We start from the raw sequence: 26,432 nt of genomic DNA, 5'->3' as shown, positions 1-26,432 counted from the left end.
ATGGTGAAAAAGAAGCAGATACGTACCGTGGCCACTACCTTTTAAAAACATTCTTCTGCAGGTTCTAGGTAATGCAAAATGACAAGAAAAATCAATATAAAACTCCCAAAGGGAGAGACAAAACTGTCATTATTTTGCAAATGACATTTTTCTAGAAAAGCAAAGAGCATCCGTGAACTGACTACTAGAACAAATGTGTTTGGGTAAGTCGGCCGGAATGAGGATCATTCAGAGAAGAACATGGAAGATTTATGGCTTACTGCAATGCTTCAATTTTTACAAGAACATAAAAGGCTTTAGCCAGTCAGGCACTAAGAAAGGCATGCCCTGCATTGCTGCTGGGACCTAAAACTAGAAGCGGTGACGCCTTTAATATGTAACCCACAATTTTATGGGGCTTTTTTAGAGTCCAGGCAACTCAAATGGGACATCCCAATAGCCTTGAGCCAGACAAAGAACCCATACTCTCAAGTGACGAAACTGCTGTGAATTTTCAAGACAACAGATTTTTGTAAGTTCTCCAGCATCGGCCCCTGCTAGGTAGACCTGTGGCCTTGCTCTGATTGTCACCTTCCGCCAAGGCCAGCATAATGACTGGAATGAAAATATCCTTGAACACAAACGACTGTCACGATAGCCTCGGCACCCCAGGCTTTTTATTTCTATCGTCGGACAGCGCCAACCAGGAAGCTCAGTGGCGTTTAAGTCGAGGTAGCCGTGGCCCTTTGCATAGAAGCCATTGCTTTATCCACAGTAAAGAGAAAAGCTCCCATCAAGAGTCTGGACTGAGGCGAGGGCTCGGCAACAGTTTCCCCAGAAAACTGAACTCGAAACAACACAACCACAACCGACGGGAGGAACTGGTGCCTAAACAGGCCGGGGCGAGGAAGTGCCTGGTTTACCGGAAAATGCCCCAGCGCACGCCTCTGTGCCATGACGATACAAACACTCCTGTGAAGAACCCACCTCATTTCTTGAAATCCTTTAAAAACTACACAGGGCAAAGCAAAAACCGTTCTAAGTGTCTTTATTCTCTATTTGTGGAGTTTAAGAATTCCATTGCTCTTTGCACCCCCCCCCTAAAAGGACAGTAAGAAAAGCACTCAGTAAACACCCCACAATTAACACCCCCCCCCTAAGTAAACTCTAAAGGAGAATGTGGCCCCCCCCCCAGAACCAGGGCTGTTTGCACACTCAGCCCCGCCCCCCGGAGCCAAACAAGCTGGTTAGTCCGTCACGGTCCAATCTGTGCCTTTTTCCCGTCTCTCCCCCCCACACAGAGCCAGTCACCAGAGGTCACAAACGCCGCTCAAGCCCCTTTTCAAGCAAAAACCACGAACGCATCTAGGACGTCTTTAGGGAAAGAAGAAGTTCTGCACTTTCTCCATCTCGAAATGCCATCGCTTGGGTGGTCCCAACGACCCGCTAGTCACTGCCTCCTTTGGGGCATCGCTGTCCCAACATTGGCTGGGGGCCACGTGAGCGGCCCACGGGCCATCGGAAGTCTCCAGGCCCCTTTGTTTCTCCTCGGGGGGGAAAGGGACAGATGACAAGCTCAACAGGGCACAACTAGAAAGGAAATATTGACTTACACGTCAAGAGTTTCCAACACCGTCATCAGCGAGTGAAATCAGCTGCGACCGCGTCCCTGAGCAGCACTGTCTGCAGCTGGGACATCCCTGCTCCCGGGGCGAGGAAAGCGGGCAGGCGGGCTCCGGACAGCGCTGGAGGCAGGCGCTCCGAGGACTCCCAAGAGGATGCTCCGCCGAGGGCAGGCGCCCTTTCAGCGCCCGGGGTGCCCAGGCCTCCGGAGTTGCTGGGACGGGCTGGGCGGCCGCCCTCCTGCCTGGAGGGCATCTCCTCGCAAGGCCCCTGGGAAGAAGCGAACCGCGAGGACGTGAGTGTCCGTCCTCACCCTCCCAGCAGCCGTGTGGGCCCCGCACGTCTTGGTTGTGGGTTAAGAACAAGCACAAGATGCCAGACCAAAGGCCCTATCTGCGGGCCCTTCAGATTCACTGCCCGCCTTGGGAAGCCCACCTCTGCCCGTGGCCGAGACCCCTAGGCTCCAAGGGGAACCGCCTCTGGTCTCGGGGTTCTAACTAAAATCATAACAGCAGCCCCAGGTGGGCCCGCCATGCTGCCCAGCAGCCCTCCTCTAGGACATTAGTCTGGTCCCCTCTCTCTTAGATGGTTACTTCTCTCTCCGCCAACCTCCTGCACCTCCTCCTCTCCATCCTCCCGCTCAGCTGATTCCTCCCACTTCCCTGAGCAAATAGAAACGCTCAAAAAAGAACTCCCAGCCCTAACCGGTTTGGCTCAGTGGATAGAGCATCGGCCTGTGGACTGAAGGGTCTCAGGTTCGATTCCGGTCAAGGGCATGTACCTTGGTTGTGGGCACATCCCCAGTAGGGGGTGTGCAGGAGGCAGCTGATCGATGTTTCTCACTCTGTCCCTCTCCCTTCCTCTTTGTAAAAAAATCAATAAAATATATTTTAAAAAAAACTCCCACCAGCTTCCTGCATCGGGGCCCACGTCCTTGTCTCCCAGTCACTCCGGATCCACGGGGCTCCTGACCGAGGCCTCCCTCCCGGTCCCATGACTTTGCTCCAGTGTGCTGAGCACCAGCTGGGACACGAGATGCTGTGCTTATTTCCTGTCTGTCTCCCCCCCCCCCCCCCCCACGCATGGACGCTCCCACAAGGGCAGACGTTCTCACTGCCCATGTTCCCCCACCCAGAACGATGCCGGGGACGCAGGAGGCCCCGGCTACTTGCTTCTTGCGCGAATGAACAAAGGATGCTAGGATTCCTTCCACGGAGCCAACGCCCTCGAGCCGGCCTTCAACAGAGTTCCCAGGGCTCGGCCGGTCTCAGAATACCACCCCCAGCTCACCCACGCGGAGCACGGGCCACTCACGGCTCTCACAGTGGGGGCCCTCCCAGCCGTCTCGGCACGCGCAGAGGTAACTCCCGTTCCGCAGGACGCAGGTGCCCTCGTGCATGCACGGGCTGGGTTTGCAGAGGTCGACGGGCCGACTGGCTTCTACAAGAAAGAATGTGGCCAGGAGGCCCAGCCCGGGTCAGCCCCGAAGACCCCCTCCTCTAAGGAACCCCAGAACTGCTGCGAGGCCACCCGGGTCGTGTCTCACAGGCCTTAGCGCTGACACGGGCCTTGAAGCCACAGGTTAGCACATGGTGGGTGCTCCCCCTGCTTGGCTAGGTCAGAGACCACCCTCCACCCAGCCCTCCCGCATGCGTAGGGAGACTTTCTAGGATGTGCGAGGCTCCTAGCACCGCTTACTGTTCTTACAACGGCCACATACTTTTAAAAAACACGGGAGGGATGGCCTGGTCAGGGTGGCTCAGTGGTTCAGCATCAACCCATGAACCCAGAGGTCACTGGTTCGATTCCTGGGCAGGGCACATACCCAGGTCGCGGGCTCTCAGTATAGGGCATGCAGGAGGCAGCCGATCAATGATGTTTCTCTCTGTCCCTCTCCCTTCCTCTCTCTCTCTAAAAATCAATCAGTAAATTTTTAAAAAGGCGGGAAGGATGTCACTGGCAAAAGGAAGCCTTTGAGTCAGGCTGGCCTGGCTGTGTTGGCCCCTCGCTCTGGCATTCACAACCCAGGTCAGTGCCAACCTTGGGGGATCGGTGGGTTTAGCGACGTCTTCTGTTTAAATGGCATGTATAGCCCTGACCGGTCTGGCTCAGTGGATAGAGCGTCGGCCTGCGGACTGACAGGTCCCAGGTTTGATTCCCGTCGGGGGCATGTACCTTGGTTGCGGGCAATCCCCAATAGGGGGTGTGCAAGAGGCAGCTGATCGATATTTCTCTCTCATCGATGTTTCTAACTCTCTACCCCTCTTCCTTCCTCTCTGTAAAAAAAATCAATAAAATATATTTTTTTAAATGGCATGTATATACTCTCAGGTTTGGGGTGGGGTATCTGTTAAACTTTCTGTACCCTGAATATCAAGAGGATGGTGTGCCTGCCACGGGACTTAGCACGAACTTAGCACGGAACCCGGCATGTGGGAAGCGCCCAGAGGCCAGGGGGAGCCGCGATCCTTGGAAGATGCGCCTGGAGGGTCAGGCCGCGGTGCCACCCCTCGGAGGCAGCGCTGAACAGTGCGGATTCACCCCCTCACCTTCACAGAGCCACTGGATGAGCACGTCCCGGTGGAACCTCAGGTCAGTGTAGGCCGCCACGTGGATCAGGGCGTCCCGGGGGCCCGCCAGCCTCCGCAGCGCCTCGCTCAGGACGGGCCCCACGCCCACCACCAAGACCGAGACGCCATTGTCCCTCAGCTTCTGGGCGGGGACGGCCGCGTCCTCCACCCCCCTGCCCCCGGTGAGCACCACCACCGCCTTGGGGACCCCAGGCCGGGCGCCCCTCTGGACCGTCATCACCCTGTCGTGGATGTGCAGCAAGGCTGTGCCTGCGGAGCCCGCCCCGCCCAGGTAGGGGGCCTGGCTGGTGGCCCGCAGCACGGCGGGGCGGGCGACGTGGCTGTCCAGCCCGAAGGCCGTCTGGACCTGGCTGCCGTACACCACCAGGCCGATCTGTGTCACGTCGGGGTTCACGTTGAACTGGAGGGTGCAGCTCCTCACGAAGCTCTGCATCCGGGCGAAATTCTCGGGCCCCACGGAGGCCGAGGCATCCAGCATGAAGACCAGGTCCAGCGACTGTGCCCGGCAGCCTGCGGAGGAAGCAGCGTGGGCCTCAGGGGCAGGCTCTGCCAGGCGGGGCCCCTCGGGTGGGACCGGGCCAGCTCGGTGGGGACAGCCAGTCCACCATCTGTCCATAGCAGGCGCCGCCCCCCACCCTCAGCTAGAATAGCAGCAGCTCATAGGAGCGCCTGGCTAGACCCATCCCTGGCAGCTCCGTGTGGTGGTGTCTAAGTGCTAGCTGATGGATATAGATGGAAGTCATTGTGCCATTTCCAAGTGATACCCTCAGAAGGAAGCTGCTCGCCTTCCCCTCCCCCCTTCATGCCGAGAAACAGTGACCTGGGGCCTGGAGGCAGAACCACAAGGCTGCCAAGCTACCTTGCTGGCTCAGGCTGCTCACCCTGGAATGGTTACGAGAGAAATAAACGTCTATCCCACTGAGCTCTGGGGACCCTTTGTGACAGCAACTTCACCGCACCCTCATCTATCCCGTTACCGAGCACCCTCCATGAGCCATGCACTATAGACAAGGTTCTGATTGTACCGGTGGGTAAAATGGACCGAGGCCTGCCTTCGATGGGTTGACAGTCTATGGGGAGACAAGACGTGAATTCAATATAGAATTACAAGTTATAGGGGCAGCCAAGAGGGGAAAAGCAGGAGCAACATTAGTAAATTGGGAGAAGTGGCCAGGTCTTCTCTGAGGAGTTAGCTAAGAACTGCAGGAGTCAGTCCCAGCTGGAGGGGTGGAGGGGGTGTTTCTAAGGGGCTCCCCACCCCATGCAGGAGCTGCAGAGAGGTCCATGGGACCGGACCACAGGGAACTCTCGGGAACCAGCAGGCGTTTGGGTTTCGTTCCAAATGCAGAGGGAATCCCCTGGAAACGTTTAAGCACAGAGTAAGAGGCGTTGATGTACTGGGTTTGAAAAACCACTGTGGCTCAAGGAAGGTCTGAGAAACCAAGGTCCCGGCCAAGAGGAGCGTAGGAAGGCAATGGCTGAGTTTAATGTGGTGCCCTGGGCAGAATCCTGGGGACAGGAAAAGAGCACCGGGTTAAAACTAGGACATCGGAACCATGTATAGGCTCTCGTAAGTAACACTGGCTCATGGCCTGTGACCAATGCACCTCGTTAACACCGTACAGACGGGACATGGGCGTATGTGAGAACTCTACCACGGTCACAGGTCTTCTGTAAATCTCAAACCATCTTTTCAAAACCTACTCTGGCTGCCGTGGGAGATTAGACGGGAGGGGCACAGTGGGAGTGGGTGGCCAACCCTGTCCCTCCCTCTTGCAAGGAAGGCTCACCTCTGGTGAGTGGCATCTGGGCTGAGAGCTGAACATGCAGCTTCCCACATCCCACCCCTGGGCGGCAACTGGGGCGGGGGAGAGGGGCATCAAGGATGTGTTTCAGCTACTGCACCTCCCCACGGGCCAAGGCCCTGTCCTCCGATGGGAATGTCTACTCCACAGGGGCAGTGTCCTCCAGAGCAGCGGTCACCAACCTTTAGGACCTCACGGACCACCGGTGGTCCACTGGTTGGTGACCGCTGCCCCAGAGCACACCCACTGGTGGGTCACAAAATCCACTGAGTGGGTTGTGCAACTCAACAGGAAATACTAGAACATTCTTCAGGTAGCTAGGGCCGTGGTCGGCAAACTGCGGCTCGTGAGCCACATGCGGCTCTTTGGCCCCTTGAGTGTGGCTCTTCCACAAAATACCACGGCCTGGGCGAGTCTATTTTGAAGAAGTGGCGTTAGAAGAAGTTTAAGTTTAAAAAATTTGGCTCTCAAAAAAATTTCAATCATTGTACTGTTGATATTTGGCTCTGTTGACTAATGAGTTTGCTGACCACTGAGCTAGGGCAAGCGTCGCTCCATAAAATGCCTGTTCCAGTTGTGCGTGCGTGCTTGTACGTAGTGGGAATGTACTGTGGGCTCCCATCAAGGAAGCTGGAGAGCTGCCCCTCCACAGTGTATCAGGAGATCGGAGCTCCACGTTAACAACAGTAATAAATGAATATTAATAAACAGCAACATCCGCGATGCTCTGTGAGCATACTCTGTGCACCTGCTTGTCTTACTTAATCCTCACAAAAGCCCACCAGGAGGCGCTGTTATTGGTCCCACGTTATTGAAAGTGGTCCCAGCCCCTACACACAGGCCTTGGTTCAGTGGGAGCAACAGAAGGAAGGGCCGCCACTGGCCACCGGCCCCGGGATCTCACCTGGCCGCGGCCGGCTGCACAGCTTCCCCTGCAGCGCCGGGATTTGGTTGAACAGGTCCTGCCGGTCGGCGTAGACCATGACGTGCTCTGGGCTGCCCGTGATCTCCTCCAGCTCTGCCCGCACGGCCTCGCTGCCCAGGCCCAGCAGGAGCAGCTCCCGGGCCCTCGCGTGGCGCGCTGGGCCGGCCACCTCGTCCTCGGAGCGCGACTCGGTGAGCAGCACCACCACCCTGCGAGGCCGGTCCAGGCCGGTCCTGGCGCTCCCAAAGCCGCGCTCCGCCGCCTGCCGCAGGGCGCTGCCCGTCAGCGTGGCGCCTCCGCCGAAGGGGATGGCATCGAGGCTCCGGACCAGGTCGGGCACGTCCAGGTACTCGCCCACGGGCACTGCCACCTCCAGCTCCCTGCTGTACCGGGCCACACCCACGCGGGCCCGAGAGTCCTCGTTCAGGGACGCCTGAGCAAACTGCTGCACAAAGGCCTTGGCCCGCAGGAAGCCCTCCAGCGTGGTGCCCGCCGAGCTGGCCAGCAGGAAGAGGACGTCGATTCTGCACGCCAGGCTCAGCGTCGGGGCTGCCAACATCACAGCAGCCGTCAGGCCGTGTGAGGGTCACCGTCCCACCCGAGAGGCCCAAGCACCACACCAGACAGCAGAAACCTCTCTCCCGGGGGGCGGGGGGCAAGTGGAGGGAGACGGGGTGGAGAAACTGAGGCTGCAGGGGCTGTGACCACTGCACATCACAGAGCTCTCCCTCCTGGCTCTCGCTAAGGGTCTCCACCCAACCACTGCTTAAAATTTAACACGTAGCCCAACCGGAGTGGCTCAGTGGTTGAGCATCGACCCATGAACTAAGAGGTCATGGTTCGATTCCCAGTCAGGGCACATGCCCAGGTTGTGGGCTCGATCCCCAGTAGGGGGCACGCAGGAGGCAGCTAATGAATGATTCTCATCATTGGTGTTGCTCTCTCCCTCTCCCTCCCTCTCCGAAATCAGTAAGAATATATATTGTTAAAAATTGACATGCAACCTAGTCTATAACCCTCCCCCCTCCCCCCCCCCCCAGCCCCATTACAGTTAGTGCCTCTAGTGTCCTGTTTGAGAAATCCTGCAGCTACGCTCCTTCCTCTGTGAAAACAGACGGCTCTCAGCTTGGCCTTTGACACTCAGATCTACGGTCCTTCTGGAACTGCCTTTTGTGGGGCTTGTGAGGTAGAGGGTCTTCCATGTAAATCTCCAATGGACCCAGCATGACATTTTTATAAAAGTCATTAAATAAGCCCCTACTAGTGCTCAGCACTTAACATACAGGGAGGGGCAAAAGTGGTGAGTGCACAAAACACACAGTTCATTCTTACATGGTGATGTACTAATTATTGCATTACTTTTCCATACGAACAACTATAAACCTACTTTTGCTCCATCCTGTACATAATCTGATTCCAAGCTCCCAACAGCCCTAGGAGGTGCAGCCTATTAGAGTTTCTATTTCATACCTTTAAAACCACAAAGGAAACACACAGACACACACACACACACACACAGACTCACACACAGACACACACACAGAGACACACACACAGAGACACACACACACACAAAGAGGGTTGAGGCTCCTCTTCCTAAAGAAGAGGCTCCGCCCAGCACCAGGTCCGAGCTGGGCTGGCTCCCGCCTGCAGCTGGGCTCAGATGTCAAGCAGTGAGTGACCATTCAGAAGCTAACAAGCCAGGAGCCCCTGTCCCACCCAGAGCTCCATTCACGGAGACTCAGGGGCCGAATCCCGTGAGACACCGCAGCACGGGGCCCTTGGTAAGTGGGTGGCTCTGAACTCAAGGGCCAGTTTCCTCCTAGTAGCTCCAGGGCTGAGGGGTGAGGGTCTCATGGGTCGAACCAGGGGACTTGGGGCGGCACCCCTCCCCAACGGCCCATGTTGAAGGTCCCGTGCGTACGTACCACAGTGAGCCTCCTCGCTGAAGGTCAGCGGGCACAGGCAGTGGTACCTGTCCAGTCCTTCTGGAACACAGGTGCCCCCATTCTGGCAAGGCTGCGAGTCACAGGGGCCTGTCGGAGAGATGCCCATCAACGGCCTAGCATGTCGGCCCACAGGCCACCCTGCCCCACCTCCCTGGGAACCACCAGGAAACTAGCTGCAACACCTACAGCAAAGAGGGGAAAGAAAGTGGGGTGCGCAGAGGAGGGGCTGGGTGTGATGGTGAGCTTGGTGAGGCCCTGTGTGAATTACATGCTCACATGGGGTCATGACAATGGAATTCAGCTGGAATTAAATGACCCCCCCCCTTCATATGTAGAAGTCCCAACCCTCAATACCTCTGCATGTGACTGTATTTGGAGATAGGCCTTTTAAAGAGGAAATTAAGACTAAATGAGGTCATAGGGTGGGTCCTAAGCCAATACAAATGGTGTCCTTAGAGGAAGAGACACTAGGAAGGGCCGTGCCTGAAGCAAAGGCCGCGTGAGGCCACAGTGAGAAAGTGACCATCTGCAAGCCAGGCAGAGAGGGCGGAGAAGAAACCGAACGGGCTGACACCTTGACCTTGGACTCGCAGCCTCCAGAACTGAGAAAATACATTTCTGTTGTTTAAGCAGCAGATAACTAACACAAGAGGCCAGAACAACCCCCAGCTGCGAGGGGGCCCGGGGGAGCCCCAGGGGTCTCGGTGATGAACTGGTGGTAGACCTGAGCTTGATGGGGGCGAAGGTCTCGGCACCATGAAGCCGGCAGCCTGGGTGTCTCAGGATGGGGAACGCTGCAGGGGGGATGGTGCTGTTTCTTACGTTCGACACGGGTTGTTAGCAGCCCCTGCAGGCTGCACAGCCACACAGCGAGCCTTTGGACCCTGGAGTTAAGGAAAGTGCCTCCTCCGCTCACTCAGGCACCTTCACAGCCCCTCTAAGCTCCAGTATCCTCATCTGAAAAGGTGACGCCGGAACTGGCCCGGTGGGGCTTGGATGAACTCATCCATGGGAAGTCTTAGGACAGAGCCTGACACGAAGCCAACAGCCCACAACAGGTAAGACACCCGCCTCGTCCCGGGGCCCAGGCCGAGCCGGAGAATCCAAGAGGCGGACGGTACCTGGGCAGGTGGTCCTGTAGCAGGTGGCGGGGTGGGTTACGAACACTCTCTTCCAGCTGCAATCCAAGGACATGGACAGTAGAGATCACAGGGTTATTTAACAGGAGGGCAGACACCGGAGAAGGTTACTTAAAACACAAAGCTGCCCTAGCTGGTTTGGCTCAGTGGATAGAGCATCAGCCTGCGGACTGAAGGGTCCCAGGTTCGAGTCCCATCAAGGGCGCATGCCCGGGTTGCAGGCTCCATCCCCAGTAGGGGATGTGCAGGAGGCAGCCGATCAATAATTCTCTCTCATCATTGATGTTTCTATCTCTCTCTCTCCCTCTCCCTTCCTCTCTGAAATCAATAAAAATATATTTTTTAAAAAAGCCCACGAAGCTGGTATAAAATTCCAATGCAGACGCCAGTCAAGAGAGACTTCCTTGTTTTCTGTCTACCCCAGCTTCTATCTGCACACAGAGAAGGGGATGGTTCAAGCAACTCAGAGACAATTAAAAAAAAAAAAAGATAATGTACATTGGCTATCACGTCAGAAGTTAGAGATATCTGTGTTCCAAACTCAGCAGTGAGAACAGCTTTCTATTACAAGTTCCTTTCTGGGGCCGGCTGGCTGTGTGACCCCAGGCAAGTTACTTTCCTTCTCTGGTCTTCAGTTCCTCCTTCTAGATAGTAACTCTAGCTATAGATTTCAACTGTGACCCTTGGAGCCTCACTGGAGAGGGAAGGAGACTGAGCGGCCCAGGGCTGTACTGGGTGGTGTGGACCGTGCCGAAGGACAGGCCAGGGATCGTGAGGGACAGGATGCTGGCTGCGCAGCAGGTGCTCTAGAGCAGCAGTCGCCAACCGGTGGTCTAGGCACCACTGATGGTCCGTGAGGCCCGAAAGGTTGGCGACCGCTGCTCTAGAATGCCTGAGCTCTGGCCCTGAGGATCCCAGCATCCCCCCGGGCCACCACACGAATCACCCAGGACCTAGGCCTTTTGCCTCACTCCGGCCCCCATAAACATGGAGACGGGTGCTCAGAGGAACCAAGTCACCAGATCACCATCGCAGGTGCAGAGCATGGCCCTGAAGGACCAGCTTATGGCCCCCTTACCAGCCTCCAGAATGGCCGTGACCCTGCCACCCTGGCTCACCCTGGGCACCCAGGTGGTGTGTGTCAATGACCCTCTGTACACCCCGATGCTCTGTCCCGGCTCCCCCCAGCCCTGCACTCCTCCAAACCCCGCAGCTCCTGCGCGCTTGGCCTTGGGGACCTCCATCACACCCAGGCCTGCCCTTGAGCTCAGACCCCAGACCACAGGACAGACCTGAAGAAGGGGCAGGGTGCCGCCAGCACACCCTCGGTCCCCCGCGATCCTCTCCAGCACAGGCCGCTGCCGACAAGCTCCCTGACCGTCTCCAGCGTCTTGCGCTCACAGGGGTGAGGCTGGACCCTGCAGTCTGTGTCCACAGCACACACCCGACGGAGAAGACAGGGTTACGCCTGCTCCCCCACTGGGGTCCACCACGCACAGCGCCCCCCGCCACCTTCCGCCTCCCGGGGCAGAGCACACTGGGGAGGGGCTCCGCGCTGCCCCTTGCTGGGCGCCAGTCTCCGGGCACCTCCTCTGCACAGGCCCTGCCCTGCCCAGCTTCCACATCCCAGGCACACATGCGTGTTTTCTGTAACACGCTTCACTCTAGCTCCTGGGGGACCCTGACGGAGGCGACTATGCATGCAGGCAGCTGGCTCCGGGCTGCAGAGTCCATTGGCTGACCACAGCGGGGGGGGGGGGGGGGGGGGGGCGCCGACTTGGCTCCTCCCCCCGAGCAGGGGACAGGTACAGGGGCCCCACGTGCTCCCAAGCCCTGGGCCCCTTGACTCCATGGAGACAAGCTCCAGGTTCCAGCTGAGAATCCCACATGGAGACAGGACACAGCAGAGAGCCCTGGGGCCGAGGCTGTGGGACCCTGTTCCTCTCCCCCTCCCTCCTCGGGGAGGCCCCTGAGTGCTTACCTCATGCTAGGGGAACCCTCCCCATCCCACATCCCACTTGCATCCCACAGACACCCCACGTGCACGTGGGCCAGCCTGGAAGGCCATACCTGGAGAGGCGAAGGTGCAGACGTCGGAGCTGCTGAGGGCGCTGAACAGGCCGTTGGTGGCGTCCTCCACCTGCTCGGCCATCAGCACGTGCTGCTCCCTGGGCTCGCTGGCCAGCGTGTGCAGCTCCTCCCACCTGGGCCCAGCCCCCAGCAGAGGTTACAACATGCCTTGTCACTCCCAACCCACCCGCCCCCTGCCCTCCCGGCTTCTAGCCCATGGGCAACTCCCAACCCCGATGGTCACGGAAGCCACTTCCCTGCAACCTCATCCCTCCAGGATGCAGGAAACGTCCAGAAGTGAACCTCAGAATGACCTCGAGGACACTGGGCCATGGGTCATAACGTGTGCGTGCTACCGTCCACCGACCTCCCCGGGGCCGGGGGAGAGCCTCACACGCAAACCGTGGCCTCCTGGGGGAGACACGGCCCTGACAGATTTCACTGTCTGGTTCTGTGACCAGAGCTGATGAGAAAAACCGAACAGCAAGAAAGGAAGGAGACTGGTTCTAGGCAAGAAGAGAGCAAACCAGGACAGCTGGCAATAGAAAAACACACAGACGTGCCCTGACTGGTGTGGCCCAGTGGTTGGCCATCGACCCCAGGAACCAAGAGGTCAAAGGTTTGGTTCCTGGTCAGGGCACATGCCCGGGTGGTGAGCTTGATCCCCACTGTCGGGTGTGCAGGAGGCAGCCGATCAATGATTCTCTCTCATCACTGATGTTTCTCTTTCTCTCGAACTGGGGACCCTTCAGTCTGCAGGCCTACGCTCTATCCACTGAGCCAAACCTGATAAAAACTAATAAAAACATACTAAAAAGAAAGGAAAAAAATACATAAGAACTATAAATAGTGAACGTAAGGACTCCAAGACCAGCACTGGGAGTCCATCTAGGAGGGAACCAGCACACAGACTGCCAGAGGGCACCCCTCAGGGCCCAGGACAAAAAAACACACAAAAAAACGATGAGCAGCACAAGGACGTGGGGGCGTGATGAAAAGGCTAAGAAGACAGGGCAGCTAGCAGTGCATTTAGAACCCTGCCCACCAAAGTAAGCCAAGGTTTGGCAATCTGGCAACAATACATTGATGTCTAAAATTCACTTACGTAAAATTCCCTCTTCTCTCCTGAAGCCATAGAAACTGGACATTTCTCCCAGGACCCAGGGCAGTGCCTGGCACACAGAGGGGGCTTCTCAGCTCTGGGCTCACATTCACGCTCAGGGGGGCATCTGTGCCCGACCCCATCCAGCCACAGACTTTCTTAAAAGCTCCCTGGCAAAACAGACGCTCAGCCAGAGATGAGAACCATCAGCCAGAGGACTCCATCAATACTCAAAGATGTGAGCCGGCCACTGCCTGCAGCCACAGCTCCAGCTCCTGAGAGCGCCAGGCTGAGGGCAGCGGAGACGCTTGAGGGTGGGGTGGGAGGGCAGGACCTCAATGACATTCAAGTCCCTGGCCCCTCCTGCTCACACCGAGAGACCCCTGACCCAGACAGTGCAGTCAGATGACTCCATGACTTTCCATTTCTGCCCGAATCAATTCGAGTCGAGTTTCAGGCACTTAAAACCAAGTGTTTAGACGAAAGGAAAGACAATGCAGAGCTGGGACTTGCAGACTCAGAGCTCCCTGTGCTCCGGCAACAACAAGACACGGGAAGAAAGGACAGATCCTGCCAGAACCAGCACGGTGTTTCCCCCGCCCTCTCTCCCGCGGCTGTGAGCGCTCCCAGGCGCACCACGGTCCCCCCCGGCCGACCCACAGGGCTGAGCCGGGTGCTCGAGGCTCTTACCTGGGAAAGCGCACCCCCACGGCAAACACAGTGACCCCTCTTTCCTGCAGCTGCTTGGCCGGCAGTGCCACGTGACCTTGGGACCTGCCGTCCGTGATGATGATGAGGACCTGGGGCACAGAGGCGTTTCTGCCCCCGGGGAACCCTCTTTGCAGAAGGTGTTTCAGAGCGAGGCCTGTCTCGGTGCGCCCTCCTCTGAGCTCACCCGGGAGGAAAAAAACAACATGTGAATGAGTGATCCAGAGAGGTGACGTTGGCAGACAGTGGCTCCTCCATTACGGGTGACAGCCACATTCCCCCGGCAGAAGCTCAAAGCGGCAATTCCTACCACGAGAGATGCTCGCCCTCTAAACCACAACAACGATGAACAGACACGAACTTTTCCTGGGACCTTAAGATGCACCCCGCACGGCTCTGTGGTTTAGGTAATGATGTCCCTCTCTGGGTCTGCCCCGCGGACGGCTGTGGGCTGACAACGCCCATCGTCTGTCTACCACCCTCCTCCCATCGCCCCACCCCTGTGTCATCCCCTTGTAGTTCTGGCTCAACATCTGCCTGGGGTGGGCGAGCAGATAACAGAGCTCATTAAGAATCCTCGAGAGTGAAGGACAGGGCTTTGCTGCAAGGGCCCGATGGGGGTCCTTGCCATGACCGGACCTTCCTGGCCCACTTCCAAGGCCAAGGTCAGGTGGTGAAAGGCTGCAGTTTGCTTCCAGATCAGGGCAGGTTACAATGCTCCCCGCTCATTGGGATGCTAAGCGTCTGTAACCTTAACAGGCCAGATACAGGCACTGTCCACGAGCTTGGAATCCCAGTGCAGAATCTCTACTAACCCTCACAAAAGGAGGCTCGTCCCAGCCCTCAGAGGGAGGCCTGCTGGCTCTCTGTGTCAACCGGGCAGAAAAGAATGACTCGCTACAATGGATTTTTAGGCCAATCACAGGAAACTGCAAGTGGTGTTACCAGGAGATTAATGAAATGACTGCGTGAGCTTGCCCAGCCAGCCGGCCAGAGTTCTGGACATTGAGAGCCAATTGCTGGCTATGGTTTATCTGATTTTATGTTATCACCGGGTACAATATTGAAAGGCTTGGCTGTGATATTTTTTAAGCTTCTTGCTGCCACGTGTCAGGGTGGTTTCTCAGCCACCTCAACACACACCTTCAGGGAATCGCCTTGGTCTAGAAAGGCACGTGTTCTGGGTTTTAGGTAAAGCTCTTCCGGTCAGGCCAGCCTTGAAAACTTCACTGTAGAAAAAGGGGGAAGAGCCCGAGCTGGTCTGGCTCAGTGGATAGAGCATCAGCCTGCAGACTGAAGGGTCCCGGGTTCGCTTCCGGTCAAGGGCACATACCTTGGTTGCGGGGCTCCATCCCCAGTAGGGGACGTGCAGGAAGCAGCCAATCAATGATTCTCTCTCATCATTGATGTTTCTCTCTCCCCCTCTCCCTTCCTCTCTGACATCAATAAAAAATATTTTTAAAAAAGAAAAGAAAGGACAAGGGGAAGAGCCCGGGAGGTCATCCTTCCCCTTCAGCCAACATCCCTCTGTCCTGATGAATCCTAGTGTCTTCACGCTTAGTGTCCTCAGTGACCCGGCAACTGTGGCCACAAAGTTCCTTACCGCCCTTGCCCTGTTTGCTGTTTCTGACGGTCATCCTAGGAGGCACACTGCTAACCGTCATCCTCCAAAACAGAAGCCGACCGTGTGCAGACACACACAGAGGCTTCCTTCTCCACCTCCCGTGTCCTCACGTGGCGCGTTCCTAACGCAGCTCTGTATTTCTTACGTCATGAAGAATACTCTCCCCTCCCCTTAGCAATGACTTTCACCACAGCTGAGAGGAGGATCCCTACTATTGGGGGGGGGGGGGGTTGGGGTGGGAGGAGGGAGAGGTGGGGAAGGGCAGCTGGGTGGGGCCTATTGGACTCTGGTTCTGGCCAAGTCGCCTGCTCCTTCTCAACCTCAGCATTCTCCCTTCTAAAGTAAAGAGTTGGAACAGATACGAGATGATCTCTAAAAGTGACTTTTGGAACCAACTTGCTGCAATTTGCTTCATTTTTTAGAAGAGAACGGGGCCAAATCCTTTGAGTTAGTCACTTTCAGTCCTAAACTTAAGCCAACAAGCTATTTTTTTTTTCCTGCAAATGTTAGTGTACATATAATGAATATAAGGTTTTTATGATAATTAAATATTATATCAATAATGTAATTAATAAACCATAAAATTCAGTAGTTTTTAGTATATTCACAGACTTATTCCACCATTAATTACCATTATTTAAATAAAAACATTTTTATTACCCCAAACAGCTCTATAGCCGTTAGCAGTCACTTCCCATGCCCTGTCCCTACAGCTCTGGGCCTCTAGTAGTTACAGAACTCTGAAAATACACTCAGAACCACTGACTTGTCCACATTAAATGTGTGAACTTTGTAATATTTAAAGTATATCTCCATAAAGCTGTTTTTAAAAAGTCAGTGTGTATAACAGTCCTAGGGTAGAGGTAGTAGGGAGAAAACTCTTTAAAGTGCAGTGCTAAACATCCCTTCCCAGAGAGAGGTTCCGTAGGTCTGGGAGGGGGGGCAGGCACCTGCATTTTAACAGACTTCCTCAGCAGTACTGACCCAGGTGGTTCTATGAGCTCACTATGGAAAGCACTGCTCCGGTGTCTGGGCCCAAGTTACGGGGGTGAGGCTATGACTTATTTTACAGGAAACCATTCTTGGGGGCCTCAAGGGTAGAGGGCTCCAAGGGAACAAGGAAAGGCCAGGGTCGTTTTTACAAATAGATACCAAGGGGCTTTTCCCTTTGTACTTTCTGGTACTGGACTTGCCTCTCACTTGCTCAGGGCGCCCATGGACAGAGGAAAGGACTGGGCCCAACGGCCTGCGATGGAGTCCCGGGGGGTCCCCGGGCAGTTGCTGCTGTGCCCAGTGCGGGGATCAGGGCTTGGGGAGAGCACTGGCGCCCCTACAGGAGCCTGTGCGGGGAAAGGGGCCTCGGTGCTCAGGGCCTCTGCACCTGGAGGCGACACCCAGAAATGGGAGCACGGACGTCAGTGGGCACTAGTGCAAGGGGCAGCAGAGACCAGGGTGACCAGGGGCAAGTTAAAGACAGTCCTCTGTGAGCACTTATAAAGGGTATTGTGTGCATGTGTGTGTATGTGTGTATGTGTGTACCTAGTATGTGTGTGTATAACACATTCAAATGCAGACATGTATATGTTCACGTGCATATGCAACATACACATAAAATATTTACACAAGAAATATATGTATATACTAGGGCAGTGGTCGGCAAACCCATTAGTCAACAGAGCCAAATACCAACAGCACAACGATTGAAATTTCCTTTGAGAGCCACATTTTTTAAACTTAAACTTCTTCTAACGCCACTTCTTCAAAATAGACTCGCCCAGGCCGTGGTCTTTTGTGGAAGAGCCACACGCAAGGGGCCAAAGAGCCGCATGTGGCTCGCGAGCCGCAGTTTGCCGACCACGGTACTAGGACGTGTGTGCATATGTACACATCACACACACACACATCAGCTGACTTGTCAGTAACGTTATGGCCCCACTCCATCCATCCGTTTACAGGGTGTGCGTGTGTATGAGCACACGAACAACTGCTCATCATGTTCGAGCAGCGCTTACTCTTTAGACCACAGAACGAGGCTTCGAGAAGCGTGCAGCTCTCCGAGCTGTAGCGGTCCCCAAGGACAGACTGGGAGAAAGAGCCAGTGTTCTAACACTTGCTCTTCATGCCGGTCTTGACCTTCACTGGCCCTTTCTCCCAGGTGACTGACAACTGCACATAATAGCAGCAAGTACTTTCTTTGAACTTGCATCTAAGTTCCCACCTGGGGCACCACCTGATAATAGGGGCAGCCCTGAGAGGGGCATTCTCATTACCCAGCAAGCACAGCTGGGGTTCTGGACACCCCAGCCCTCTCTGGGAGGCCAAGGGCAGGGCCAGACCCTTCGAGAGCGATTTTCAGAGCAGCCAGCCGCGTCCTCACCAGGGCAGAGCCTGAGCGTACGTACTTGAAAACCATCCTCTTGAGTTTTGTCTTCACTTCCTGTTGGGTTGACAAGGAGTCCAAGGGGAATTCCAGCCAAGGAGCGGAACTGAACTGGACCGCTCCCACCCTGACCTGCAGGAGGAGACAGAGGGCCCAGGGGTTGAGAGCGGGGTCAAGTCGCACACATTCCTCAGAGGAAAGATAGGATGAGAAAGGCTAACGACCCGACCCTGTCTCCTGCCAGTTCAACAAACCCCAGAGCCAGAGCTTCCTCTGGTCTCCCTAAGAAAAGGTTCCCAAGACCAGGAGAAGAATCTAGAAGGAAACAGTCCAATCTGCCCGCGTCTGCACTGACAACCACCACTCCACCTCCATTCCCTCGACCCCCATGCTGGCACTTCGCTCGGCTGAGCTGCGAACGTCTTTATTAGGGCAGGGTCTTTGCTCACATGTACCGAATGCCTGCCAGGAGCAACCTCATGCTACTTCATTTAATCCACAGAAGCACGATTCCTACCCACATCGCTGATGGAGAGACTGAAGTGTAGAGAGGACACAGACCTGGCCCAGGGAGAGTGAGGAGGAAGCCAGGCCTTTGAACTCAGTGCTTATGATCTTCACGAGGCTCAGCTCTATGGCTCGCCTTCTCAGCCGCCAGCACAGCCTTCAGCAAAATGCTCGCTGACCCGACCAGGGTGTTGCAGCGCTGACCACAGCCACCATCCCTGCTGGCTCATCACTGCCCACAGCCACCATCCCTGCTGGCTCATCACTGCCCACAGCCACCACACACCCATCCTTGGTTGCAGAGGGGGGTCAGCCCTTCCAAGCCTGCCCCTGCCCTGCGAGGGAGAGGCCAGCTCTCCAGACCAGGGTCAGATTGGGGGACAATCAGCACCCCAACCTGAGGCAAGCAATCCTGGAGCTGAAGTTCCCGTGCATGGAGGGAGGAGAGCCGCTGGTGATTCCAGATTTTGCATCCGAAGTGAGGAGGTCACATGAGGAAGCCCCATGCCTTGCAGGACTGGGGAAGGAGAGCCGAGTCAAGCCATTCTCTGGACCCTTAAGACACCAGCGTGTCTCCAGCAGAGAGGGCTATAAACATGTAGGTTTCCTCTCCAGGGTCCAATCCCTGAACCTAATTCCTGGCTCTCCAAAACCCCTGGAGAAACTGTTCTCCGTTACCAGTGTTATAAGGAACCCTAATTCTGGCCATGCTTTTTGCAAATGAGCCAAGTGATTCATATTTAAGCAATGATGCTGCCTTTTGCTCGCAAACGTGAATGCCTTCACGGCTGATGCCTTAACAAGCCTGGTGCCTGGGAGATGATCAAAGCCCTCGCCACACCAGGCGGGCTCACCTGCCCCCAGAGAGCACTGCCCACAGGAAGTTCTGAGTAGGAGCCCCTGGCATCTTAGGGAGGAAGAAGTCTTGGGTGGGCATGTGGGGGAAATGGACACTGGAAAGCAGAGCAGGAGAGAAGCTCACAAAAAAGTTTCTGAGACGCGACACTTTTGAAATCTCCCTGGAATTTGGCTGGTGATAAAGGAAGGGGGCATCTCTAACCAGTGGGGGGGAAACATGGTCTAGTTACTAAGTGATTTGGGGACAACTGGATAAACCTGCCAAAGAATCTTATCTAATAATAGACAAACATGTAAATTGACCGTACCTCTGCTACGCCACCAGCCAATCAGGAGTGATATGCAAATTAACCCAACAAAGATGGTGGTTAATTTGCATACACAGGCACCGAGTGACGGGGTGGGACCCAGGTGTTCTGCCCCACCCCCTGTCTCTCAGGGCCTCTGGGCAGCGTGGGAAGGTGGAGCCTGAGCAGAAAGAGGCGGCTCTGGGGCCTGAGTGAAAGGGGCTGGGCCGGAGTGGAAAGGCGGTGCCGGCAGCCAGGGAAAGGAAAGCCCATTCTAGCACGAATCTTCGTGCATCGGTCTTCTAGTAAAGGATAAACTGCAAGTGGATTCAATATTTAAATGTGAAAAATGTAACCGTAAAAGTTCTAGAAAAAAACCTGGGAGAGTTCCTTTAAAACCTCAAAGCAGAAAAGACCTTACTACGACTAAAAATCGGACGTCATCAAGGAAAGACTGATAAATCCCACTACAGGAAGAAAACTTCCGCAGGGCAACACATGCCACGATTCCACCAAAAACATGAAGACAAAATGGAAACATTATTTGCAACTCATGTCACGAGACAAAGGGTTAGTTTCCCCAATATATACAGAGTGTCTAGGAATTGATATGTAAAAGACTAACAATCCAACAGAAAAAAAATGGGCAAAGGATAGGAACAGAGATCACAGAACAGGAAATACAAACGGCTCTTTAGTATACAAACATGTATTTGAGGGCACCACGCTCAGATGTAGCAAAACGCCAGATACAATGTTTGCAGCGGGTAACCAGCATTCTCAAACTCTATGGTAAGAACATAAACCTTACAGCATCCGTAGAAACAATCTATCAATATTTATTGAAAAGTACAAGTGCGTAACGCTATTGGAAATTGATCCTACAGATATACACGTGTAAATGACATATTTACAAGCTCACAGTATATCTGTAATTGCCATCAATAGGAGGTTGGTTAATTAAACATTGGTAAATCCTTACACTGGAACATTAATCAGCTATAAAAGATAATATATACCTACATTAATACCTATATTGCCTAGATATGGAAAAATTTCTAAGACATGTGAAGAGAATAAGGAACAGAACAGTGTGTATCAACTGCTACTCTTTGTATAAAAAGGGGGAGAGGGAAAAAGAACATATACACACATTGCTTATATTTGCATGGCGTGATTCTGCAGGGATGCTCAAGAAAGCAGGTAGGGGGACGGAGCAAATGGGAAAAGGAGGGACACTTTTCACTAGACGTCTTTTTTATTAGAGCATGAGAATGAATTACTTGGTTTCAAAGAAAACCTCCCTGGAGACCAACAGCTGGGTGCATTTACTTGGGTGCATTTAAACAGGAAGGATGCAACTTCAAAACAAGATACAAACAGCGTGAGTCAGTAGCTAAGGCATTTCATTTAATTGGTAGTTTGGGAGCAAAAAAGAGTTTCCTTTTATCTTCAGTTTACTGTATGCTCAGAAGCCAGCCCGCCCAGACTTCTCACCTCCCTGCTGTAATCATTATATTACAGCCAGGAAGTGAACTTCACAGCTTGCGCTTTTTTTTTTTAACTTCTTCAGCTTTTAAGTATTGAGTGGAAGACTTCTAACACCTTAAACCCACCCCACCAACAAGCATCCATAAAAGCCTTAATTATAGCGACTTGAAAATGTCTTCCTGAAAACTGAAGTTACTGAAAGTAAAATCTCTTGTACAATGGAGATAAGAAGACGACACATCAGATCTCTTGTACATGGAGATAACAGAAGACAAAAAATAAGCAGCAAGAACACAAAACCCGGAGCCACAAAGCAGATGGGACCATCTGAAACCACCCAGACACAAAAAAAACACCCTTCACTGGCATCCCAGCAAGCGGGCCGGAGCTCGGGGAGGTCACAGTGCCCACGCACGCCCCGAGACAGACCCCCGACTCCTCTGCGCACCCAGTCTGGCTGTGAGGAAGTTTCTCTGGGGCCAAGCCCACACGTATCTCCCTGCACACCAGCTGCTGCCCTCCTAAGACAATGGAGCCACTCCGGACCCTCTTTCACTTAAAAATGAGAACCAGGTTCCCTCCTGTTTGGAAATTTCCAGGCCTCTCTCTGTTCCACTCCTTCTTGTGGGCACTGTCTGGTTTGCCAATGTCTAACCTACGAACGCCACGTTCTAGATGTGGCCTGGCACCGCTGAGATGGAAGTTTCCTGAACTCTGGGGCCCTGTGGGTTGGGACAGGTACTCTCAACAGCACCAGCCATGACGTTTTCTGTTTCTCATTGAGAATCTTGAATTCCATCAGCACCCCCTACTTCCACATACACACACAACCCCCCCCCCCCCCACACACACACACACACACACACACTCAGGCACACACAAACACACTCAGACACACAATGCCATGTTGTCACTTCCGATATGACAGCAGGGTGTGAAGGCTGAGCCTCATCACCTCATCCTACCCAATGGGTAGGGACAAATGACCCGTGAAACAAGTCCCGAGCCGAGAGTCAAGAGCCCAGTTCTTCCACACTGAGCTTTCTTCTAAGATTGCTGTGTGACCCTAGGCGGTCACTTAGACACTCTGAGCCGGTTTCCTCATCCGTAAACATCCTCTAGTCACCCATACAGTTCTTCTCTCCCAACGTGCCATCTGCTGAGATCTCTCGGCCACCCCCTTCAGGACATACATCAATGCCACGGTCAACAGTGTTGGGTCTTTATGGCTCTCCCTCCAGGAATAACTAGTGGGATTCTATAGGGAATCCTTTCCTTTGAAAAGCAGAGCCCTGTGTGGAAGAGGGTGGAGACTGAGCAGGCGAAGGCCTAGGCCTTGGCCTTGGCCCTTTTAGGGTCTGTGATGGGCTGACTGTACAGTTGGAACTTCCGGGCTGCTCTGCTACGGTGTCTTCAAATAGCTATGCAAGGCTGCCCGAGGTCCCGGGAATGTGCTCACTCTCCCAACATGACATGCCATTCTGGAGAAAATCTGGCCCCCATATAAAAGGCCACTTTTGCTCCTAAATCCTAGGGATTTTTGTAGGATTAACCCAGGAATGTCATCTTGGAAAACCGTCTGTGGGAGTATATTCAGAATGATGTTCTGGGTGAGAGGGAACAAGCCTTTGTAACTTTGATGGATACTGTCAGGCGGCACACTCCCGCCAGCCGTGTGTGAGAACGGCCGTTTCCTGGGAACCTGCCGGTGCAGCACGTCACCACACTTTGGATTGTGGCTAATACAGTAAGTGAAAACCGGTATACTCGTCGGAGGTTTGCTATTCCACTGACTGCTATTCCACTGCTATTTCATCTGTCCAAGGGCAATTTGTGTTTCATTTTCTGGGAATTGTCTGTAATGTTCATCACCCATTTTTCTATTGAGTCATTCCAAAATGCCCCTTTTAGCCATCAGAGCCGCAGTTAGCACACTCTGCGGGCACTTAAAGCCTCCTGTGCGGAGCCAGGAAGAACAAGAAGTGAACAGACTGGCTGGATCCCTCAGGCAGGAGTAGTTCCTTTCAAGTGAACAGAGAGGGTAGGAGGAGCTGTGCTCTGTACTGAGATTCTAGTCTTAGGAGGTAGTTACATGCTTTCCCTTTCCCACTGCTGTGCAAATACAACATCTTTCTAGTGGGAAACCAAATCCACGTGTTCACCACCACCCCATGAACGTGGATGAGCAGGTGCCACAGGTCTGGCCACAGGAGTCCCTTGAACTACTGTGATTGGTTGAGGGATTGTCATGTGACCTACACCTGCCCAATCAGAGCCCTCCCTGGGACTTCTGTCAGGTGCAGGGAATGAAGCCCACGTTCTTTTTACTGGTGTCAGTAGCTTCAAGGACAAAGCAGGGCAGCTTTGCTATGGGTGGGAAGGAGGCCAGCTGTTGCAAGCAAAACTGAACGAAGCAAAAGGGGGACCGAGCCCTTGGATCCCACTGGGCCTGGAACCACGATTCACCCCCTTGGTCTTCCCACTTCCACAAGCCTGCGGTGCCCTCTTCTGCTTAAGATTGGGTTTCTGTCACTTGCAACCACAGACATCCTAAATACAGAGGCAGCAAGGCGTGCACTCACCCTCTCGGGGTTGATGTCCAGAGCGTCGCAGACCGTGACGGCGAAGTGCTTGGCCCTCTCAAAGCTCCCTTTCCCGATGCTGTGAGAGCCATCCATCAGGAACAGGACGTCCACCGCCGCGGAGCACCACGCAGCTGGGGAGAGGCGGACAGATGGGTGACCATCCGCTTCCTTGCAGTCCGGTCCCAAGAGGGACTCACTCCCAAAGCAGAGAGGAGGCAGAAAGGACCCGGGGTAGGCCAGCTGCTATTCCTCTTAGGTCAGTGAAGGAAGAAATGCTGGAAAAGGTCTGGGCCAGCGGCAGCCCCCTCTGCAGGGGAAGTACTGCCCACACGGGCATGATGCTCAGAACGAGACCCTCCCGTGAAGGTCTGGGATAACAGGAGAGTCTAATCCGACAGCACTGACTTGAGTCGTATGGCCACAGGGGCTGCTGGGCCAGTGAAGGATCCTGAAGAGCCCTGGTCCCAGCCCTCGGGGCCCACAATCTGGTCTGGGACACAGCCAGGCACCCTGGTATATGAGGTCACGTTACCCAGGAGTTCAATACCAGCAGCACTGACCACATCTTTCCCACACGCCGGGCGCTGCTTTAAACCCTTTATATGGACTGTTCACTTCATCCTTACATCCACCCCTAGACGACTATCTTTTAAAATATATATATTTTTTCATATATTTTATTGATTTTTCACAGAGAGGAAGGCAGAGAGCCAGAAACATCGATGAGAAACATCCATCAGCTGCCTCCTGCACACCTCCCACCGGGAATGTGCCTGCAACCAAGGTACATGCCCTTGACCAGAATCGAACCTGAGACCTTTCAGTCTGCAGGCCAACACTCTATCTACTGAGCCAAACTGGTTAGGGCTAAAATATATTTTTGTTGATTTCAGAGAGGATGGGAGAGGGAGAGAGAGATAGAAACATCAATGATGAGAGAGAATCATTGATTGGCCACCTCCTACTGGGGATGGAGCCTGCAACCCGGGCATGTGCCGTGGTCAGGAATTGAACTGGGACCTCTGGTCCATAAGTTGATGCTCAACCACTGAGCCACGCTGGCTGGGCGACTATTTTTTAAATTTTTAAACAGTTTTGTTGAGCTATCCTTCACACATCATATAATTCACCTACTTCAAGCATATAATTCAACGTTTTCAGTATATTCACAGATGCATTCCATCGTCACCTCAGTCAATTCTGGAACATTTTCCGTCCCCTCATAAAGAAACCCAATACCCTTTAGCAGCTCTCTAGCCTCTCGCCTCCACCCCTAAGTTTTTACGATGCTTATTCCCACTGGAGAGATGAGGAAAGCAGGGCACTTAACATCCCCTAGGACAGTGGTCGGCAAACTCATTAGTCAACAGAGCCAAATATCAACAGCACAACGATTGAAATTTCTTTTGAGAGCCAAATTTTTTAAATTTAAACTTCTTCTAACGCCACTTCTTCAAAATAGACTCACCCAGGCCATGGTCTTTTGTGGAAGAGCCACACTCAAGGGGCCAAAGAGCCGCATGTGGCTCGCGAGCCACAGTTTGTCGACCACGGCCCTAGGACAAAGCCCGGGGAAGTGGTGGAGCCAGAAATCACATCCAGGTTGTGTGGCTCCAGAGTTCAAGGCCCACCTCACCGTGAAGATCCAAGACCGCGGTAGTCAGAGAGGCACCGTGATAGGGCGCCACCGGAAGGCAGCAAATGCAGGGATTTCACCCGACAGGGAGGAGGGATGTGCAGGGCCCTGGGTGTGGGCTGCTGTGGCTTGAGCACATGGAAGGGATGGTGGAAGAGGAAGGAATATGGTGGTGGATGAGGCTGGTTGGGTCGACAGTGGTCACCAACAGAAGACCTTGAAGTGTAGGCCAAGAAATTTGGCAACAGATGAAATAAGTCAGTCGGAGAAAGACAAATACTGCATGATTTCACTTATATGAAATCTAGAGAACAGAATAAATGACAAACAGAACAGAAACAGACACATGGACACAGAGAACGGACTGGTCCAGAGGGAAGGGGAGGTGGGGGGACTGGATGAAAAAGTGAAGGGATTAAGAAGTCCAGATCGGCCCTAGTCAGTTTGGCTCAGTGGATAGAGCATCAGCCTGCAGACTGAAGGGTCCCAGGTTCGATTCCAGCCAAGGGCACAAGCCCAGGTTGCGGGCTTGATCCCCAGTAGGGGGCATGCAGAAGGCAGCCAATCAATGATTCTCTCTCAGCATTGATCTTTCTATCTTTTTCTCCCTCTCCTTTCCTCTCTGAAATCAATAAAATATATTTTAAAAAAAGAAAGTCAGATTGGTAGTTACAAAATAGTCATGGGGATGTAAAGTACAGCATAGGGAATATAGTCAACAATGTTGTGCTAACTATGTATGGGGCCAGGTGGGCACTGGAAATATCAGGGGGAACACTTTGTAAAGTATATGATTGTCTAACTATTATGCTGTGCACCTGAAAGCAATACAAACTAATACTGAAAGTAAACGGTAATTAAAAAATAAATTTTAAAAAAATTTTAAAGAAATTTGGCAACAGGAATTTGCCAAGGGTTTTTACCCAGGAGAGGGACTTGGTCGGGCCCCCGTTTTAGGAAAACGATTGGCCACAGCGTGAAAGGAAGACGGGAGTGGGGAGGACACTGTCTGCAGTGACGTGGTTTCCCCGGAGTCCGTCACCAGGAGGCTGCAGTGGGCGCTTAGAGGGCTGAATAAAACATGGGCTTACTTTGCCCTAACCGGTTTGGCTCAGTGGATAGAGCGTCGGCCTGCGGACTGAAAAGTCCCAGGTTTGATTCCTGTTAAGGGTA

General features: G+C 53.9%; 1 protein-coding gene across 1 annotated transcript in view; it reads right to left on the bottom strand.

Annotated features, from left to right (window-relative positions):
* VWA2 (von Willebrand factor A domain containing 2) overlaps positions 1-26,432 on the bottom strand; it is a 34,670-nt gene continuing 8,238 nt past the window's right edge. The window contains exons 4-14 of the mRNA XM_079794166.1: positions 23,621-23,754; positions 17,918-18,027; positions 13,874-14,068; positions 12,082-12,215; positions 11,304-11,436; positions 9,994-10,049; positions 8,852-8,959; positions 6,903-7,472; positions 4,152-4,703; positions 2,917-3,042; positions 1-1,872 (exon numbers count right to left, since the gene is read on the bottom strand). Of these exons, the coding sequence (XP_079650292.1) occupies positions 1,784-1,872; positions 2,917-3,042; positions 4,152-4,703; positions 6,903-7,472; positions 8,852-8,959; positions 9,994-10,049; positions 11,304-11,436; positions 12,082-12,215; positions 13,874-14,068; positions 17,918-18,027; positions 23,621-23,754 (2,207 nt within the window). The 3' untranslated portion in view covers positions 1-1,783. The remainder of the gene's footprint in view (positions 1,873-2,916; positions 3,043-4,151; positions 4,704-6,902; positions 7,473-8,851; positions 8,960-9,993; positions 10,050-11,303; positions 11,437-12,081; positions 12,216-13,873; positions 14,069-17,917; positions 18,028-23,620; positions 23,755-26,432) is intronic.

The sequence above is a fragment of the Cnephaeus nilssonii genome, assembly GCF_951640355.1.
Source record: "Cnephaeus nilssonii genome assembly, chromosome: 16".
Taxonomy (NCBI): Eukaryota; Metazoa; Chordata; class Mammalia; order Chiroptera; family Vespertilionidae; genus Cnephaeus; species Cnephaeus nilssonii.
This window is presented reverse-complemented; position numbering and strand designations above follow the sequence as displayed.